Source organism: Ruditapes philippinarum, unplaced genomic scaffold (assembly GCF_026571515.1).
Source record: "Ruditapes philippinarum isolate M1 unplaced genomic scaffold, ASM2657151v2 ctg3556_1_1_1_1, whole genome shotgun sequence".
NCBI classification, from domain to species: Eukaryota; Metazoa; Mollusca; class Bivalvia; order Venerida; family Veneridae; genus Ruditapes; species Ruditapes philippinarum.
Window position 1 is genome coordinate 61,010 of NW_026853476.1, and position 22,703 is coordinate 83,712.

At 31.7% G+C, this 22,703-nt stretch overlaps 1 protein-coding gene across 1 annotated transcript; it reads right to left on the bottom strand.

Annotated features, from left to right (window-relative positions):
* Nucleotides 1-1,873: 1,873 nt before the first annotated feature.
* On the bottom strand, nucleotides 1,874-9,846 carry LOC132736989 (thymidine kinase 2, mitochondrial-like). Its single transcript, XM_060724220.1, has 10 exons — nucleotides 9,715-9,846; nucleotides 8,516-8,568; nucleotides 7,599-7,673; nucleotides 7,295-7,348; nucleotides 6,874-6,963; nucleotides 6,090-6,163; nucleotides 5,375-5,463; nucleotides 4,294-4,373; nucleotides 3,590-3,670; nucleotides 1,874-2,946 (listed from the first exon to the last, which is right to left on the bottom strand). The coding sequence occupies exons 1-10, from the start codon at nucleotides 9,740-9,742 to the stop codon at nucleotides 2,857-2,859; spliced, it is 714 nt and encodes a 237-aa protein (XP_060580203.1). The 5' UTR covers nucleotides 9,743-9,846; the 3' UTR covers nucleotides 1,874-2,856.
* Nucleotides 9,847-22,703: the final 12,857 nt, after the last annotated feature.

Genomic DNA, 22,703 nt, shown 5'->3' on the forward strand with positions numbered 1-22,703 from the left:
CACAAGTTATGACAAATTTAAAAAGAATAAAACATTATTTTGTTATATAAAATGAGTTAAAAGTAAAATTCTATTACAAAAGAAAATACATTTTTTGAATACTAAAACAAAAATAATTCAAACTAATTTTTCATGTTCAGAAATAAAATAAAAATCTTTCCAGTAAGTGGCGGGACACCTCTGTATGAATAAATAAAATATAAGAATACAAAGTCAAAACAAGCATTTGATAGTATTGCGGGCAATACAGTAGTCCCCTACCGGTCCCTCAAAAAGTTCTTTAATTGTCATACACTCCTGTGTATTGCCATTTATAATGAATTTGAGGATGAAGTCTGTATTTGAAAATATCAACCACAAAACATAATAAAATAAGTTTGTCTATATCACAGTAATGTGTTAAGTTTCCATGCTTAGTAAGGAAATTATGTTTATACAACCTTGTCATATTATTACGATGTGGGATTTTAAAGTAAATCCTATAAGGAATGAAGAAGTTGGAGTGAAAATACCAGTTTCTCGAAAAAAATCTAAGTTAAAGGGGGACATAATTCTGGAAATAGTCTTGCTAGAGTATTTAACCTTCTCAAAAATGTCGAGTGATAATAAGAAACATATATATGAAGTTTGAAGTAGATACATTAGGAAATAAAGAAGTTATTTAAAAAAGACAACATTTTTTCCCCTAAAAAATCTAAGTTCAAGGGAGGTAATACTGATATTTTTTGTGCTAGAGTTATAAACCTTGTCACATATGATGTGGTTGATGACCAGAAACTTATATTTAAAGTTTGAAGTAAACACCTTAAGAAATAAAGAACATATAGTGAAAAAGCTGAAAAATTTAAATCAGAAATCTTGAAATTCAGGCTATTTGTTGCCATAGCAACCAGAATTTTCAACATAGGAAGAAAAGAAAAAGATGTGCATAATCTCCAGACTGCCATCTACCCATATTTCAAGTTTCATAAAAATATTTTCAGTACTTTTTGAGTTATCACTGGATCCAGTTTATGTGTTAAATTTGCCATATTTTCAGACTATTTGTTAATATTTAAAAAAATCTAAGTTAAAGGGGACATAATTCTGGAAATAGTCTTGCTAGAGTATTTAACCTTCTCAAAAATGTCGAGTGATAATAAGAAACATATATATGAAGTTTGAAGTAGATACATTAGGAAATAAAGAAGTTATTTAAAAAAGACAACATTTTTTCCCCTAAAAAATCTAAGTTCAAGGGAGGTAATACTGATATTTTTTGTGCTAGAGTTATAAACCTTGTCACATATGATGTGGTTGATGACCAGAAACTTATATTTAAAGTTTGAAGTAAACACCTTAAGAAATAAAGAACATATAGTGAAAAAGCTGAAAAATTTAAATCAGAAATCTTGAAATTCAGGCTATTTGTTGCCATAGCAACCAGAATTTTCAAAATAGGAAGAAAAGAAAAAGATGTGCATAATCTCCAGACTGCCATCTACCCATATTTCAAGTTTCATAAAAATATTTTCAGTACTTTTTGAGTTATCACTGGATCCAGTTTATGTGTTAAATTTGCCATATTTTCAGACTATTTGTTGCCATAGCAACCAGAATTTTCAACATAGGAAGAAAAAAAAAAGACGTGCATAATCTCCATACTGCCATCTATCCATATATCAAGTTTCATAAAAATATTTTCAGTACTTTTTGCGTTATCGCGGGATCCAGTTTTGTGGACGGACGGACTGACGGACTGACAGACAGACGGACAGACAGACAGACGGACGGAGGGTAAACCTAAAGTCCCCTCCGGTTAAACCGGTAGGGGACTAATAAGGAAAAGTATGTTTAGTTTGAGGACTGTAATAATCATTCCAAGTCTAACAAAAATAAATTTCTCAGCTTTTTTTAAGCTATACACATTTGGATATGTGCAGCTTTAAAGTCCCATTAAGCCTGACAAATGATGTTGATTTTCCCCCTCAAAAGTCCATCTTGCTTCTTTGAACAGCTCAGTTTTCTTCATGTGATAAGCATATAACATGTTCTCAACCCTTTTTTACAACATAATAAAACACATGTTTTCTGTTGTCTACAGAAGAATCTGCACTTTTGAGGCCTAATGCGGGTTTAACAAAAAATAATTAAATAATTGGTCTCATTGCCAAATGGGGTGCAATGATATTTAAAATTCAGTAAACTACAAAAATTAAGAAAAAGAAACATGGTGTCTTAACAAATAAAGGAAATAAGATATATATGTTATCTGCATAGAAAATTGAGATCATTAACAAAAAGAGAAAGAATCTTGAAATCCTCAACCTCTAAAGATCTTCTATTCCATACATTTCAACTCCAACAGCCCCTGCAATTTTCCACCACTTTACTATCTTAAGATTAACACCAATCTTATTCACAATACAATGATCTGCTTGGCTTTTCAATTTTTCAGTGGTGCATTATTTTCCATTTTTTTCCAGTGGTGTATTTTTTTCTATTTTTCCTTTTTTCAGTTGTGTATTTTTGTAATTTTTCCGTTTTTCAGCAGTGTATTTTTGTAATGTTCCTATTAAGTTTCTATCGGGTTTTCATTGGAGTAATTTGTTGTTTTCTTCCAAGGTTTTCAGTCTTTTTCCATTTTCTGTGGAGTTTTCTAGGTAATTTTCCATTTTTTCAAAAAGTTTCCTTGCAAATTTCCATGGGCTTCCCAGTATGTCTTTCATTTGCTGGAAATTCTATGTTCTACATTTTAAATTCTAGGCCTTCCCTACCTGAACACTGCTTCCTTTTTTAAAAAATCTTCTTAGCATTTTCTTACAATTCAAACCTGTAAGTCACTTTTGTGTTATTTAAAAAATACCAAGGTGGAATTTAGTTTTCTTTATTTAACTGCAGGATTTCATCTCTGTGCGCATCAAACTTTTTATACATGTCATTTAATCCACAGTCGGTGTTGATCACCTGGGGAAAGATAAACATAAATAATGTACATTGAACAAATAACATCTAAAATCCTTGCAGAGAAAAACAACTGGCAAAAATGACATTCATGGTCTCCCTGTGTAATATAACTTTTATGTCTAGATTTCTTTATTTGACATTTTTTAAACTCTTTTTTTTAAAAATCTTCTTAAGTTTACAATAATGGAATAATGGGTGATAGCACGGGTGTATCATTTATTTCCTATGTGATAAGACATTGACTCAAACATCGTCATAAACATTTCCCAACTGTATGTTTTATCCTATTTCTTTGAAGATCCAGGGCTGTCGTAAAAATCATTCTCAGTAATCACACGGACAAGTTAAGAAATGCTTTACATAAAAACAGGCAAGTAAGTCAAAATCAGATTTTGGCAGCTCTTGGAGGAGAAAGGTCTCAGGTACCCTTTCCTGCATTTTTTAAGCAAGAGTAGGCACTCTAGTAGAACTATGTCCCTTCCTATAAATCAAAGTCCCTCCGTGGATTCAAACCCACAGCAGTGAGAGATAAGTGGTTTGAAGTCTGCCAACTTTACCAATTGACCTAATAAATTTAAATAACCATGTAAAATGTCTAAGACAAAAACACTAGTCCAGTGCAAAAAAAGATAACACCACTTACCAACACAGGACAAGGGGCCTTGAATTTATTTTCTTTTATCAACCAGTCTTCATGAAGATCATTCAATGATTGTAAATATTCCTGAAAATAAATATTTTTACGTAATCCTCTGCAATATCAAGGAAATTTTTCTTTTTAGAAAATGGTACAAGTATTGGCATAATCAGGCAAAAAAGCCAAAAACTTAAGTTTTTTTGGTTTGCAACCAAAAAACAAGGTTATATAAGTAGGAATTTCTTTCCTTTTTTAACTCAATAAAATCTGTGCAGCACAAAAAACATTAAAACTTTCCTGGCAGTACAATATCAGGCACTGAAAAATATTTTGAGTCACTAGTTCTTCAGGAAGAGTAGCTTCTAAATCCAATATGCAGGCAACATTTTCCTACTCATCCTGCATCAAATTCTCTTAAATTCTACTCGTAATAACGAGCGGACGAGTGGAATTTTCATTCACTGAATAAACCTAGTTTAAGTAATTTGTGCATGTCACCTAATGCGGGCAATGATTGTATGAAGTTTGTAGGCAAAACAATTATTAAAATGAACAAATGGATTAACACACAGATTATTTTTCCCATTGAGTTAAGTCAGAGAAAGAGAAGAGGCAAGCCGTTTTTTCCCCTTTTTACTTCAACACCTCAAGTATGAGAAATAGAATTTCTAATTTATATAAGAATTAAATTAATACTGTATAAAACTCACCAAGGGTACACTTTGTTCCTCATGTCGGTTTCTCATCTTAATTCTATTCTGACATGTTACAGGTTTAGCTTGCAGGTATACTGAAAAACAATTAGAAAAACATTATCTATATTCATGGAGCTAAATATACATGGAGAAGAAATTGTGACGTCACACAGTTAAATTCAGTACTGACGGAATTCTGTTCACGCAAGTTCTCATATGTGGCATGATTTTCAGAGATTTGATGCATCCTGGGTAAAAGTAGCCAAAATACCGCCATACTGAAGTCCCAGAGGTACATCGACAAAAAAGACAAATAATTTTCTACTTATATAAGAAGCAATAGTTACTTATTCTTAAATGTACAAAACACACTTTTCCATACAAATATTTCTCCGATGAAAATCCATGTCAGCAATGTAAACAATAATTCACGGATATTGCCGAAGTTTAACAGAAGCATGAAAATCAGAGATTAGAGGGAAAACCTGATGATCACGGAATGTGCAAAGGATTGTGGGTCTGAATCTGACTATCATCTATTTTCGGAGCTTCCTATCAGTTGTAAATACATCTGTGATATATTAAAATCATTCTGTCCATTACTGATGCTTATTAGCAGGGCATTAACTTTAGATAACAACATTTTGTATATCATACATGTCATAATGATTAAATAACATGGCATTTAAGGAGTAAGTAGTTCATGTACCTAGAAAATACATCTGATTACAGGCAAATGAACAAAACATGAAATAACATGTGTATTATATCAATATCAAAGTTAAACACAGAGTTGTTAAAATGTTTCCGATTTTACCCTGAGGAGGTCAAATGTTGACTTTACAGCTTTACTGGTGGAAGGCAACAGTGGCTGCTCCTGCACAATTTCAAGGTACAAACTTCAGGTCAGCTGGTCAGTAGAACCAAAGACATTCTGTTAGCCAGTTGAAAACATTTCCTGTTCCACAGAATCCAGTGTCCAAGATTGATTTGAAAACCTTTTTTGTTTGGGGACTAGTAATCTGAGCTAAGCAACACTAACCACTCGACTACAGAGGTAAGTGTAAACAATCTACTACCATGTAGTTAAGTTTACCTATGAGATCTATGTGCATGTCCTCGTTTTCTTGTATCCAGTTATACCATTCAGATAGTATGGCATAGTCCACATCAGGCATCAGACCACTAAAAGATATAAACACAATTTTATATATATTTTTTTGGTAGGGTTTAACATCGCACCAACACAGTATAAGTCATATGGCAACTTTCCAGCTTTACTGATGGGCTGCCGAGTAGAATTACTGACGTTCCGTAAGCTGGATAGCTTCCTCACATCAAAGAATTCAGGTCCCTGGTGAGATTCGAACCAACAGCGGTGAGGGGCAAGTGGTTTGAAGTAAACGATAACTGTGTTGCCCATATGAAGCTCAGACTCTTTACCTGCTGGCAGCAACAAATTCTAATTTAAATAATGGTCTACTGGTTTCAAACCTATCTAGTTTTTTAGGATTTTTATTCTTTAATTTAAATTATCTTGTAAGAAACTTTATTATACTTTTATGTTAATTTCCTCGCTTTTAAATAAAAAAGTATTCTATGTATTTTTACTTTGTAAATTTGCAGATAGTTGGGAATTAATACTGTCATTTTTGCCACTATTACTCAATTAAGTATTGCTGCTCAAATTGTGTACATGTATCCACAGCAGTAGAAACGTCCCCCCCCCCTCCCAGTAAATTCATTTTTATTACCAAAATAATTGATTTGCCTTTAATTTCATTTCCAAATGTTTTTAGATGTGTATTTACCCTTTAAACAGGTTTTCTACAAAGCAGTATCTAGCACTGTACAGTGATCGTTCAATCATCTTCACTGGACAATCCTGTAAAACAGAAAAAATATGTGAAACATTTGTTTATGTAGTGAAATCCAAGATCAAAAATTACATTTGAGGGCAAAACTTTAACTTTTGCAGCAAAAATTGAATTTATTGATGGGATTTTAAATCACACCAACACCACCTGAAATATGAATTCCTTACTAAGATAAACTGGAGCACTTAAAACAGAAAGACATACAAAAGATAATTAACACATATACTCAGAAACAAATTCAAAATTATATAAGGTGCTATTCTTAGCCAAATTTTAGTGAAAAAAAGCATTGCAACACTTCAATTATTGATCATTTTCACAATTAAAATAATTATCCTGGAAAAAAAACCGGTGTGAGCAAACAATCTGAAATTTCACACACAAGTTATTGGTCTAGAACATCAAATGGAACATTTATCTCAAAAGATCATTGCCAGTGCCGTCATGTCAAAAAACCTCAGTGAAGTATTTTTAATATATCTACATGTATTGTTGTTGATAGACAAAATTCCTCTTGTTATTAGAAACGACATGAAAGTCCCCTACTTCAGGGCCCCTGGCCCCAGTGCCTATTAGGTAATTAGGGCCCTCTTGATCTATTGATCAATTAAGACAAAAATACATGGGTCAAAGAATATCTGAACAGGTTGTTCATATAACTCAAACTGGTACCCAATAAATAATTAAACAAAAGAGTATTAAAACCAGGAAGACTTACCGTTTCTTTTCTGTGTACTTCAGCCATGGTGAGTTGCACGTAAGACTGGAATGCCAAACTCCATCGTGATGCATCCTTATACATAAGCTCCTAAGTAGCAAAAAAACAGTTAATTCAAACATGATCTTAATTTCATACTTTTGAGGGAAAAAAAACAAGGCTGATGACAAAAAAACGAAGGGTTGAGTCACACAGTAGAATCACCAAGTTGCACCAACATTCCACAGGCTACCTGGGTATCTTCCCAACATGCAAGAATCTAAAGTATCATATATTCATGAATCAAGAGTCAAAAGAATTCAGGAAACTAGTGACCTTGTGGCTTAGATTTCAGCCTATCAGCCCAAGGTTCATTATCAGTTCATTATCATAGGTGCAACAAAACTTACTCTATCTCAGTGTCACATACTAAAATGCTTACCAGAGTGTTGTATCCTTTGACATCTTTCCATTTAAAGACTGGCTCAGGGACAACCTATAATTAATAACAAGTGAAAATTATACATGAATTCAGCACAAATATTTCTTAGTCTGTAATGTGAACTATTTCTAACACCACTTTGGAGATTCACCACTTCACTCGATGTTTCTATTTCTATCCCAGCTAAAATTAAAAATATGATGAAAAACATACAGCTATGGGGACACTGACATCTAAGTGCACTAATGTGACAACATATTATCAACGTTTAAAGTAAATATCTATCTATCTATTATCCTCTTACCTCCACTTGTTTCTGCTTTCTGAAGTATTCAAGACATGTAGACTTTCCACTTCCTATATTTCCTTCCACTGCAACCTAAAACAAAGGTACATTTTTCATATTTAAGTAATTGCTTATCACTTCCAAAAATTCTATAGATGTGATCCAAACAATAGTGTCTGGTTTGACAGACTGCAGGCTTGTTACGTTGTAGCTAAATGGAATTGTTTGGAAATTAATGTATTTCACATAGCATTGTGTTTTGATTGTTGACACTTATGAGCGCACAAGGCTGCGTTCTACAAAACCACAAAGAGTTGACAGGTAAAAATGGTAAAATGATTACACTGATTACAATTTGCTGACTAATTAGTGGTTGCTGGTAACGTTGAGCAAAAGTCGCTATATAGAGAGAAAATAATCAGGGGTAGGGCTGGTAAATTCTGATTTTGAATTACTTGTAGGTTTCTATCTGAAGCATTTCTTAACTTGTCTGTTATGAAATTTACATAGTTAATTCTTGAAAATTTTCGCTTGTACATACAGGCTGTTGGACAACTTTGGCAATATGAACAATCAATTTTGCCACCCCATCAGGGGAAATTAAAAATGTTTTTGCTAGACAAAAGTGGCTTAATACATGTGGGGGCTTGAGCAAGTAAGACTGTAGTGGTGTTGTGTATTGGGAAGGGCCCCTTCCCCTGAACCTGTGAAAAAAGTCTTGTTGAAGATTCTTGTGAAAATGTACAAGCTGGCAAAATTATACTGTTTGCATATATATATATTCTTGTATTAAGTCAAGTTTTCATATCCCTAGCATGAAAAGATATAGGAAGCTAAGCTGCTTATCCCACTATCTTTTAAGTTTCAAAAATTGATGAAAAGTGTTATTATGATCCTTTCCATAAATTATGTTCATAATATTATTATATACTCACTGTGAAAGGTTTCTTTTTCTTGGGTTGTCTTTTTTGTGTTGGCTTGACATTTTCTGTAAATAGAAAATTACTGAAATTCAATTTTCTTGTAATTAAAATGATCAAAAATGGTTTATCTATTCTTGACATACAATACCACTATTTTTTCAACTACTAAGTCCCAAGTGCAACCAAGCCCCTCCCATCCATTAGGATAGAAGAAAAATGAGTCAAGTTTTTACCTTCAAATGTCCTTGTACTTCCAGGTCAACAAGCCAAGGAGGTTATGATTTTGGCACCAAATAGCCAGGGGTCCTACTAAACACTGCTAAGGAGGCACAAAGGACTGTTAAGGCGGTACAAATTAAGGACCACTAAACACTGCTAAGGAGGCACAAAGGACTGTTAAGGCGGTACAAATTAAGGACCTTAAAATACCTCCTAGGGCATTCTTAAACATATTTCAGTATGTTTAGTGATAAAAAATGTATTTTTTAAGAAAAAATATAATTTGAGTGATAGACTTTATACTTTCGATGAGTTACAGGAGCACTAAGGACTGCTAAGAGGTACAAAGGACAGATAGGGAGGCACAAAGGACCTCAAAATACCTCCTAGGGCATTCGGCAATCTCCTAGATTAGACCCCTATGTATATTTGAGGTAGAATTTCTTCTAAATAAATAACTATAGAAAACGGAATGAACCTAATATATACTCCTGGTTTAGACCCCGGGGTCTAATCTAGGATATAGCCGGGCATTCTTTTAACATATTTCAGTAAATTTAGTGATAAAAATTGTATTATTTTAAGAAAAAAAAATTTTGGTGATAGAATTCATGCTTATGATGAGTTGCAGGACCGCTTAGGACTGCAAAGAGGCACAGAGAACTGCTAGGGAGGCACAAATTCAAGTCGGTCATCTCTATTCCCTGGGGTAGAAGGGCAGAGCAATTTCTAAATACTGCAAATATACACTCCAGGAGTAGTAAACAAATCTTTCTTTTAATTTAAAGGATAAACAGGTTTTAAATTTAAACATGCTTTATGCTTCTTTAGGCCCAAAGCAGGGGTTTAAATGATCTAAAGAAACAGAACTGTCCGAGAACATGGACATATCCGATTACTTTTCACTTTGAATTCGTCCACTAAAATAATCTAAAATAAAAGATTGCCATACAATGGATAACTTAACACATACAAAACAAAAAATATCATACCAACAGATAGACTTTTCAAGCTCAGCATCTTGGAGGTAGAACTTAAAATCGATTCTTTGTGAGTTGTCTCTGTTTTGCGGGAAATTTTGCGCTCGTATTTCCCGCGTTTTTGTATAATTTAGTACATGTATCAATAAATTATATAAAGAAGCGAAATTAGGTAAAATGAAGCGACAAGGTAAACCATGTTTAAGTAACTTTATTATCCTATCAACCCCTTGCGGAAACGTATACATGTTTTAAACACGTTATTACTATGTTAAATATCTATTTTAAATATACATTGTAATTTCGGGTGCACACATATTTAATCTGGGACACAGATTAAATTAAGCAGTAATGTGCAGAAATACGGCAAAATGTGTAATGATTATGGAGGCCATCTAATCTGTTTACTGTACTGTTCGTTATAACTTTTTGTGTGAAATCATTAAACCAAAGAAGCATAAAAATATTTGCATATACGTGTATTGGGTATCTTCCAGATTCACCTAGAAAAGCATAATTTGTAGAGTTTTTGTCAACACAAGTTTTTTTTTTATGTAACACCACGGATTTACATTTTGTATGTTAATTGATGGAACTTTATAACCTTACAGAAATTTTGCATGAACTTAATAAATTTCGTATTTTCTTCATACATGCACTTTTGGCTTTTGGTCAATGTCGAGAGGCAATATGGGCGGATTGTTACGTTTTTGTTTATTATTATTATATTATTATTATTATTATTATTATTATTATTATTATTATTATTATTATTATTTGTTATTTTGTTATTTGGCAAAATGGCTAAACAATTATTTTGGTAAGTCTCTTCCTCTATTCAACTAGGTTGCAGGACGCCTGTGGTTCTATTCGGATGCTCGTTCGTGCCAGAAAAAGAAGGAACTGAGGTCTTCATTCACCTGTAAAACTGGGCATCGCCAAATGACATTTACAGTGTTGGTGAGACATAACAATCCCAATCTCAAAAATCACTACTTTTAATTTAAGTAATTATTTTGTCTACAATGGAATGTGTATCGGTCGACAGTTTGGACGTACTGGTCAAAATCGGAAAATGAAAGAATTTATTACATGTATAAAGTTTAAAGTAATTTAGAACGTTCTTCTGAACTAAAAGGACAGTGCAAATGTAAGACAAGTGACTGGGAAAGGGCGTTTGATTATTAATTTTAATGTCCGACTCCTCTATTTCAGGTGGAAGAAAAAAGACAAACTCTAATTTGATCTAAAAGTAAAAATATTTATAGTCACTAAATTATATTAAAGTACATGCGTTGAAAATTTACTTTGAATTTCTTTCTGTCATCCTAGTTTTTTATGTTAAAATAACTGTTTGTCATATAATGCTTTGCACTCTCTTTTACTTCAGTTGGATACTTTCTGGCGGATGGTCTGCTGGTACTCTGGTATTAAAAGAATAAAGAAAGAAATTATAGTATGAACGGTTTGGTTTTACTATACTCCTTCTGGCGTCCTTTTCCTCGCTAAAATGGACTTTTAGTTTACTTAAAAGACTTTTGACCTTACTTTTCATTTCTTTCTCGTCAACTTTTCCAGATAATTTCCAATCAATTTCCTTTTCCTCCTCTAATTTTCTCATTAATCTCCGCCTTTCAAGCACGCTGACAAATCTTTCACTGGTATCGTTATTGATAGAAACATCTTCCTCTGTAACATTAGATATGTCAACCACTACATCTGATATATCAGGACCATCTCCGGTACCATCCGTGTGTGTAAAGTGACCTACTTTTTCTAACAATTCGCTGTTGAAACCTTGATCCGTTGTCGGACAAAACAATTCTGAAATTGTGAAAAAAGGAAAACTTACAAAAAACAATTACATAAAATTGTGGACACTAAACGAACGAAAGAACGAACGAAAGCATGCACGTACGAACGAACGAATAAAACGAAACAAAAGAAAACAAGTAAACAAATAAATAAATAAATTAAGAAATAAATAATCAGAGGATATTCAAGTTTTTTTTTCTATAAATACAGGATTTATGTTCATTGACTGGTATGAAAGTAAATATTTCATGAGTGTCGGTAGTCCGTCAAGACACCAGTGAAAATACAGAAAATATGTTTTAATGCAGTTAAAAAAAATATAGTGAAAATACGGAAAATGAAAATACGCATTTTATTTCATCAATATTTCTCAATATTTCAATAATAAAATAAAGTGAGATGAAATGAAATGAACAGAAGAGAACAGAACACTGAACTGAACTAAACTGAACTGAAAAATAAATAAAATAAAATACCTTTCAAATAATCTGTAGATACGTTTTCCATGCTTATTTTATAAAGTCGCGTTGCTTTGTGACTTTCTCATAAAATTATTTGCTATCCTGCATTTTAAAAAGCGGCTGTCGTTTTGCGTTTGTATAGCTTACTGTCTTTTTACGCTACATTTTATGACGTCATGACGCTATTTTTGACAATAACTTTCAGGGGCGACAATTGTGGAAATTGCAATAGTTTGGAGTTATTTCCCTTTACACATGTAGCCTCGTGTTTAGATGTTCTTTCTAATTACTTAATGTGTTCGCCGATTGATTTAATAATTATGGTCAATGTATTACAAATTCTGTCGAAGAGCTTGCCCTTATTCTTTTTAACAGGTCATATGACGTTCTTCATTCATACTTTCATCCGAACGTCACGAAATCTCCGTATTTGCAAAAAATGGCGCAATTTGCAAACATTACGCCATTTGCAAAATATAAGTTCGGATAGTTACGCCATTTGTAAACATGACACCATTTGCAAACTTTACGCCATTTGCAACAACAACAACAACAACAAGAAAAAAGAACACCAACAAAAAAAACAAACAAAAAAAACAACAAAACAACACTTTATAGTTAGTGGACTGGTTATGGACTTCGAAAAATGAAAGAATTTTGAAGATATCTCTAAAAATAAAAAAGTTATGGCCATTTAAAAAGTACCCTAATACACCGTTTTGGCGCTTATGTTGAATGCGCATGTGTTACGGAAGGCGTAATCATGAAACCGCGAAAAACACGAAAATACGATGACGAAAACACGATAGGTTTAGTGATAATTATCGACTTCAAGTCGATAAATATCGCGTTTTAGTCCTCGTATCTTTGTCCTCAAGTAGATAATCATTGCCTTTTCGTTCTCGTATTTTCGTATCTTCATCATCGTATTTTCGCATTTTCTTCCTCGTACTTTCGTTCTTCGTGCTTCGAGTGGTCATCATCGTTCTTTCGCGTTTTCGTCCTCGTATTTTTTCATGTTGTAGCGTTCAAGGTTTACTTTATTTATAGGCGATGGTCCTAACGGAACACCGTAAAATCAGAATTCAAGAAATATATTTGCATTTTTATAAAATTTCGAGTTCACACACGTGTATGGTGTAAAAGTCTGTTAATCAGCATCAATTAATGCGTAGTTATACAAGAAAGGGAGTTGTAATACTTACTCTGTAGTCTGTACATAATGATTAATGAGTAAGGAGTAAATTAGAATTTTACCTCTTAAGTTTTTTAATTGTATTATTTTAAGGTTATCTCTACATGTATTTTGTTGGAAGATAAGCCGTTTTGATAGTTTTCTTATGTGTTTTTTTGTTGTTGTTGCAAACCAAATTTGATACGTAACATGTGCACGAAAGAATGCTTTTAGAACTAATTTTACTAAATTCGATTATGATTCAATCATTTTTATAAAAGACATTTCTTTTTTAAGTTTAGGTATCGGTGACAACTTACAACAGTAATTTTGATATAAGAACATGTAAACACATAACGAACATTTTAGAAAAGGGAGGTCGCAAACGATCGAGCAATGAAATAAATATAAATAAAAAATAATATGTGAAATTATCACACTCGGTTCGAATGAATCGGTTTATGGGGGTCAATGTATATCTACTCACTTATCTGGATAAGTTTGCCGCTGGTCAACACATTGGTCCATTCAGCTTAATTACATTCTGTATGATTTTGGCCTCGTGTGGAGCAAAACATCAATGTATCCCATAAACTTGCCCCTAATTTACTTACGTATGTAAATATATGTACAACGTTCTTCAAAGAAATTTTGAAAAAAGGTGTATTTTTCACCAAATAAATAAACATGACCATATGCACGTTGAGGACTGACATTTCCCAAATATAAACGCCATCTCTGGCACCAGTTTATCTGTGGGGGAGTCTTCAGCAGACCTTACTCGATTCTGGGCATGGCACGGGTACATTACATTATATGAAGATGACTGAGTCAATAGCCAACATGTACTGATCGAGAGAATGTCAGTCTAGTCCACTTCTCAAACCATATTAGAATCGCTTAACGGAGTTGGACGAATACGAATATTTCCCATGGATATTTCAGCAGTAGTTAATTGCAGCCATGGTATGCGCACGGGCGTATGATTTTTGACACATTTAAGATGAACACAGGGGTTTTAATCAACTGGTCATAATTTTTCTTCCCAGGTCCGATACTCGTGCCTGTGGTATGGGGCACATTGTGCGTAAAGGTAGGTAATCAAAACTAAAGTGTCGTTGTACGAAGATTGAGTTGTCTCCCGCAATGTAATCGTTATTAGTTTTGAATAATTAAAAATACGATATAATATTGCCAAACTCAGTGAATAATATTATTGAACTGCCTTTGATAAAACCAAATATGGCTGGTTATAAACTGTTGCATATATATCATATTGTAAAATTCAAGACGACAATTAAAACCGAAAGTAGAAATTTACGGACTGTCACCAACTCAACTGTCAAATGATTGGATAACGTTGTGACAAGACCCGCCCCCATTACTACATGTACAGAGGCGGTTTACTTTGATCATCAAGGTAAACTTTAGTAAAAACAGCTGATTGAAGAGACCGTCACATAGTGTGTGTGTTTTCACTGCTTTTTTGCATGTATGGATTAAATTTTGCCCTTATAATCTGGCTGTCATGTGTAATTATTTGAAATGAAATTTGAAGGAAAGAATAATTCATGCGAGGGAAATGGTTTATAACGTGTGCTGGGAGCAAATGGATCAACTTGAAGGTAAAGTAAGATTATATGACTATATAACAGTACTATATTGAAAATATATGCGGCAGTGTACACAAATAGATCTATATAGATAATGCTTTCTAAAATTGTCACGTTTTTACGTATTCAATACAAAAATATTTATGTAAGAAATGAATGTTAAGATAAGTGTTGTATCATAGATATTTAGGAAGTTAGGAAATTTAGTGTTCTCTTTTCTGGTATATATATTTATACTACTGTGTTTTCCTAATTTTTGGCCTTTAGAATGTTGTAAACATGTATATATTTTATATTTTAGTTTGACATATAACAATTGTAAAAACATCTTCAATGCATATAAATTACCTTGATTGGCTTGAAATATAAGATTGTTACTGTTTGAATTAACTTTATAAAGTATAACTGTGTAAAAAAAATAAGACAGATAAATTTATAATAGAGTATGTATTATAAATTTATGTGTGGATCCACGGATCTATTTGAAAGACCCTGGTGGATCCAATTAAAGTCTGTGGTGAGGGGATGTGTTTAGCCGGTCAAGACCCCAGCACCCCCTGGGCCCCCATGACGTTTGGCTAGAATGTGAAACCCATCTGAGATTTGGTTATAAACTTAGTTTTTTTTATCGAAAAGTCATGCAAAAAAAGTAAATAAATAAAAAAAAAATTCTTGAGCCCTCAGAAAAACTAGTAAAATGCCAAACCCCATCAGGAATATGCATAATTCCTTGTTAAAACTTTGAGATCCCCTCTGGTAAAAAATCCTGCATCCACATTTCCTCCCTTAATTGTGTCTCGCATTGACTCATTTCATCCTCTAAAGATCATGAGCTGCACTTGGGGTTTGGAATCTCAGGGCTAAAACTTACTCAGGCACATGTAATCATACCTGAGACATGGATCGATGCAAACACTGCTTAGCTTGTGTGACCAGTGTAAATTTAATTTACAATGACTAACATAGATAAAATATATATACTATCAAATATTTTGTTTCTCATATTGCAGTGTTTTGTTTCCCATGTCATATCAGATAATGTTTCATATATCCATCCTAATGTAAAGATCACTATAAAATTATGATAATATTATGAATAATGGTTGAACAATTGATATAAACAGAGATTTATATTATCAAGTGTGCTATGTATCTCTGGTATATAAATGCAAATTACATGTGCCTAGGCCAATTCAGGCACATTATGCCTCAAAAAATGAATAAACTTTTTCTTTCGGTAGAAAGTGCAAACATGAATTTTATCAAGTTTAAATAATTATGTAAGATGCCAATATCACACAAAGAAAGTAACATTGAATGTGATTTTTTTTTTCAATAAAAGTTGCAAAATGTATTTTGACTTCCATACTAAATTATAATATTGTCAAAAATAGAAGCAAAAGAGGGTTTAGGTACATGATAGGCAATGAGCTCTAACAGGACACCAAAATTGAAATGCTTTTGAGAAATAAAATAAAAGCATTTCTTGGGATCAATAGGGCCTTATAGATTTATTCAGAGTTATTATGATATCTATATATTACTGTTTTAAAAACATAAATATGGCATATTTTGATGGAATGTTGTTGATAGTGGTAGAAATATGTGGTTTTTGCCTTCTTGGACCTTTACCTTCCATCTGCATGCTGGAGTCTTAAGTGTGGGGTCATTTTACTGCTACTAACCAGTGTCTTGCCACTAATACCAGTGTCCTCGCAGCCACTGTAACTGGATCTCTTTTATTCATGATACCTATAGACTAGATTAAAGGGACTCCACTGAGGTTTTTTGACATGATGGGACTGAAAATATTTTTTCCAGATAAATGTACCATTTGATGTAGGTTTAGACCACTAATCTTTGTGCAAAATTTCAGATCATTCGCACACTTCGTTTTTCCAGAATAATTATTCAAATTGTAAAAAAATGACCCAAAATGAAAAGCGTTTAAACACTTTTCACTCAAATCGGGCTAAGAAAAGCATAAAAATACGATTTTCAATTTATTTCAAAGTATATTTCTTAACTATATTTGCATATATTTCTGTTTAAAGTGCCCCGCGTCATTTATGTTAGAAATTCAAATGTTATGTTTTAGGCTTTTAAACCTTAGTGGAGTTCCTTTAAGTATTTCTATGAGAACGGATTAAATCAGACCAGAGGAACATGAAATTTTATCAATATTAACGATAATATCCAAAATATACCCCCTATAATTATAGTGTAAAAAAGGGGGTATATTTTGGATATTATCGTTAATATTGATAAAATTTATTAATAAAGTTCCTGTAATCATACCCTGTACTCATTGGCAATTTAATAGGCAAGTTCTACTTGCAGTTTGCTAAAAACCATTCTTTGGTTTAGATGCCTTATTCTAGTTGAGCATAATAATATTTTTGTTTTTTTGTTTACTTCAAGTAAGATTCATAATGATACCCCTTATAACTATCTCTTTAAGAGCCAGGTAGGCTGTTAAATATTTGACATTTATAATAAAAGTTGACTCTGTTTATTATCAAACAAGCAAAAAAACACAGAAAAGCTAAAGACTCAGAGGAGAAGCATGATAAATATGTTGATAATTACAAAATTATAGTTATTATTATCATATTTCAAAATTCTCCTGGGAGAGTTTATAATACTTCCTTATTATATAATATTCACTTTTTGATATTTTCATAAATGCAGGATATCTATTCAAAGCACATTCTAATTTTTAGTGTACCCTAGTATATATTCCAAGCTTGTATTATATTTATATGCATTTAAAGACTAAAAGAAAGACTCTGGTTAGCCTTCTGATCCACTGGGCATTGTCATTGGCATAATTACATTTCTTTAAGGTCTTGTGGGCAGTTTTTTTTACCTCTATTAATGCTTTTAAACTTCAAACATGTCAGTTTTGGATCATAAATGTAAGTCCCATAACTGAAGCATTATTTTCTTTTACTAAATTATTTCCCTTTTGTGAACTAAAATTGAACAATTTTGCTTTTATTTTATTGTGAAGCACTAAGACTGAGAATTTTAAGGTTTGCAATCACACTGTCTTATTATTTAACCCCTGCCATGCTAAATATCTTAAATGGACTTGTCCATCTTTTAATTTGGACTTATCCAAATATTATTTTTAGGAAAAATTTTATGTACATTTGCTGACTGAAAAGCGAACAGTGCAGGCCATGATCTGACAGTAAGGTCACATGCACTAAGGGACATTTACTGCCAGTTATTTTCCTACTTATATAAAAGACTCCAAAACAGACTCTTCTCAATTGAAATTTTCTTTAAAACCATGCAGCTTTCCCAAAAATCTGAACTTTAAACCAGCTTTTTTACTTCCCAAATCAGCAATTTTAGCAATATTTTTCCCCCAAATCAAGAGGCTATGGCCTCTTCCCAATTAAGTGAGAAAATTCACTGACTGCTAGCAGATTAAGACTTTGTAATTATAAAATTTAAATATGTGACCTAGTTGTTTGCCCTTCTTATTGAGGAAATAAAGATATTATCATTATGAATTGTTAAAACTTTATCAATAATTCTCAATGTTTTGGATTTGTCATCTTCGATATCTCAAATGACACTTTTAACAAAATATGTATCAGATAAGAATAGGTAAAGATTTTACATAAATTATTCAACTGAAGTTTTCATTGATTTTAGCTTATATTTCAACCATTTGTCAATAGCGTTTCAAAATATAATGCACCTTTTCCCTTTTGAAGAGTCAGTACATGGACCAACTGTAATTTCTGTGATGTATTTTACCTTCTTATATCAACTTACCCTGGGTACTTGCAAACTGGTATAGTCTTGGGGAGGGGAATCATTTAAAAAAATTTTACTATGTATAGTTGTATGTACAATAGTCATATCATGTCAATGACAGATTTTCATGAAAGCGAAGGATTTAAAAGAAAACTATATTGATCATAGTTTTACATAATTTATTTAGACTTTAAAATTTATTAAATTTTTCCTTCAACTCAGGCCATGCATGTACACCAACATATTGACAAAACTCAAAACTGCATTACACAGGTGCATATTGTACACTTAGGTATTTATCAAAACTTTGATAAAGACATTATCTACAAGGTAAAAGGTTATCCTATTAATAATATATAGATCTATAAAACTGCACGACAACAGATCATCAGATAATGTTTAACCTTTAACCCTTAACCTGCTGAATTTCTTAAATGGACTTGACCTGCTTCCATTTTGGAACTGTCCATTATCATTTTGGGGGATATCAAGTTGAAAATCTGAAGTTGGTCTGAGCCAACTGCATAGAGCTTGGTCAGACTGCATGGATGTGCAGGCTGGCCCTGCTCTATGCTGGTGGCAAAGGTTAAAAAAACCTGCAAGGGTTTTACTCATTAAAAAATTTTAGAAATAATACATGACCAGAGTTTAGAAATGTATAGACATTTTCAAACTTTCAAAATGCTTTCTGCATGATTAAGGATTGAAAATGATGAAATTGCACTGTAACTAAAGAGGGCATGCATTAACTTTTAAATGAACATTTAGCAAAAGAGTCAGTTAAATTTGACAAATGAAAAAATAATTATGTCATACAGCGGTCCCTTATGTATTTAAAATAAAAGCACGGTGTACGGCTGATATGTATATTCAAAGTTAAGTTTTGATTGGCATCCACATAAATGTAAATACTCAGTAAAATATGTAAATATTCATAATTTTTTTATGTTAAATAAATAATATTATACAAACATTCAATGTAAAACTTTACATGTTTAAGCTGTAATTCTTTTTCATACAAATGTTAAAATGCTTTCAGTTGAAAAGGCATGTTCTTTTCATACATGTATCATGTCTATAAAATTAAATGCCTATTGCATGATTTTCCTGACCATTTTTGTCATCACTGCTATGAAATATGCTTTTGCATAAAATTATATTTTGGGTGAATTTTCATGCAGTTATTAAGTCAATTTAAATTATCGATTTTCTAAAATGTGCATTGATCATTTATTGATTGACAGGAAAATACCATTGATACATCAATATCATTTCTGTCAATGACAGCTCTACTATTTTAACAATGAAAAACAAGTTTTTACATTGAATCAATAAGATTAGATAAATATAATGTCATGCATATTATTTGTTGTATTGAAGATTAAACATGTTGTATAAGATTTAAAATGTTGTTATTATTAGTTGAATAAGATTAATTAAACTTATGCTTGATCCTGCTTATAGTAAAGCTTTCCCTTTCAGTTAGTCACACAAGACAAAACTTGTGAAATCAAAGCGCTGAGAGCACTAAATTTTTTTGGGTCTTTGATATAATATTATGCAATAGCTTGTATTATTACCCCTCACAAGTTTTGTAATGGTAATTTCTCGTAGGCTAATGGGAGTAATTCTTACTGTTAATTCAAGTGCTTCTTGTGTCTAAAGATTTTATAAAAGCACACTGCACTGTGACCGTGTTGATCTTCTTCAGAAATTATTCTTTTTTTAAGCTTATAATTTACAGCAGTTACAAGTCATGTTGTGGAACAATAGAACAATTTGATTTTAAGAATTAAATTACTTGGATTTTTTTAATAAATTTTCATGATTCAAATTGCATAACTGTTTTTTAATACAAATCATGCTCAATTACACAGGCAGATCAAAATAGAATTATTATAAATGCATGTCAGACTTTGTTTTCACATGTACCATTATTATAATTTGTGGAATGATTTTTCTTGTTTTCTTTTTAATTTTCCTTTTATTTACAAAAATATAATAATGATAAATGAAAATTTTCGTCTGAAGTTTCTGCATGAGTCTGACAATCCAAGCAAATAAAACCTTTAAATTTCATATTATTGTCAAATATTTGACAAAATATGGTAGAAAATTCATATTACTGTATGATTGACATTTTCTATTAATTTGTGCTCTCGAAGAAAATATTTTTGATTCCTTTACCCCTATCCCATTATGCCCTTGTCATACGGTTTATTATTGATTTTAATTAATTAGTGATTTCTATGTTTGATTTGAAATGATGAAATTTCGCATCCATCAGTTTATATGACGGCATCTTGTGTATAAGTAAACAATTAGAAATAAATCATTTAAAGTTAAAATTAACCTATTGAAATTGGTAAAAGCTTGTTTTTGCAATGGCTAACAATTACTTAAAATGTAACACATTATAAAAATTATGTCATTAAATTTTACACACAATTGATTCTTTTACATTAATCCATGTAATATTGTTACCTAATCATAATAGTTCACAATATTATATTTATGTGGGTAAAATTTATGTATTTGAAAAAGGAGAATTAAAAGTTAAACAGGCTATAGATGTTGGCCTTTGTGATATTGAGGAGAAACTTTATTGTTTTTAGACTAAGGCTACTGATCAAATTATCACTGCCTGAGTCTCAGTCTTTATGTTTCTTTGGGTTTGAATCAATTTGCAGGTTTGATGTGGGTTCAAATCAGATTCCATAGATGAAGATTTTTAAGATTTTTCATGATGATATCAGATAAATCAGGATTTGTAGACTTCCAAAATCCATCATTTTCTAGGCTTCCAAAATCCATCATTTTCTACCCAATGCTTAGTGTGGCATGGCTTGTCATTTAAATTATAAACAAAATATTTTTAAATTAATTTTTTTAATAATAAGTATTATGCTTTTAGCTGATTTGGGCCAAAATTTACATTTTTTAAGGTGGAAATTTCAATATTATAAAATTAAGAGTTTTCAGTAATTTCATTAATTAGAGAAAGGTCAATGTTTGCCCTTGTAATATTTGGAGCGAAACAAATTTATTGTGCGATGTGAACAGCCCGACCAAGTTGTTAAATATGACAACAGTTTATGAAACGCATAATTAAAGAAGTGACAATTAAATTGCAATATAGTTTAAAGCTGAAGTAGGCGTTGAAATATAATAAATCTTGCTGGTTTTCTTCAAAGCTTTTCGTGTGTATTCATGTGTATTGGTTTAATTATTGCATTCAGACGTAGCGTGTCTGATTTTTCAACTTCCTTCACAAGACTGTTTTTGTTTGTGGTTAAAAGTTCAAGGTTTTTTATTTTGACTTTTTTCATGAGCACAAATAAATTTGTCAATAATTTTAAAGCCCATTTTTCATCACTATTATACTGATTAAATTAACACATTCATCACATTTGTAGCTGAAATTGGGAAAAACATTCACAAAATATGTCACAAAGGATGATAAAAGATCAAAAAATTGAAAAATTGAAATACACGTACATGTACTATCAGCCATGGGTTAAATGATCATTTTGTAAAAGTTAAAGTTTTTGTTTCTTCAAATAGTTATGATATTTAAATAGTTGCATACTAGTCTTAGAAAGTATTGTAAAGTTAAAACTAAAACTGCAAAACCTTGTTAAAAGCTGCATCAGGTTCCAGATGAGACTAATTTTTTCAAGAAAATCAAACTTGAGTAAAATGTACTAAATTCAGAAAATTTAAAGGAAATTTTTTTACATTTTTAAAAAAATTTTAACTGTTTTCATTTTTAACCCCACATTTCACGCATTACAAAACACAGAAAGGTTTTTTTGCATTTTTGACTTATTTTTTGTAATTTTTTGTTTTTTTATTTTTTTTGAAAATTGTAAATTTTTTGTTAAATTTTAAAAAATTTTTTTATTTTTTAATCTTTTTGAAATGTTCTTTAAAACTAAAAAATGAATCTGGGGCCCAATATCTGCTTTAAAAGTCACAAATGCACACTGCAATCAGACTGAGTGCCAACCTGTCAATCAATGCAAGTTTAACTTGATTAGCTGACCAGCTTTTCAAATTTCTGATATAAATTTAATATGAATATTCTTGAAATTGGTAATAAACTCTTCTGTCAAATCATGATTTCAGAAATAATCATCACATTAATACTGAGATAATGTGATG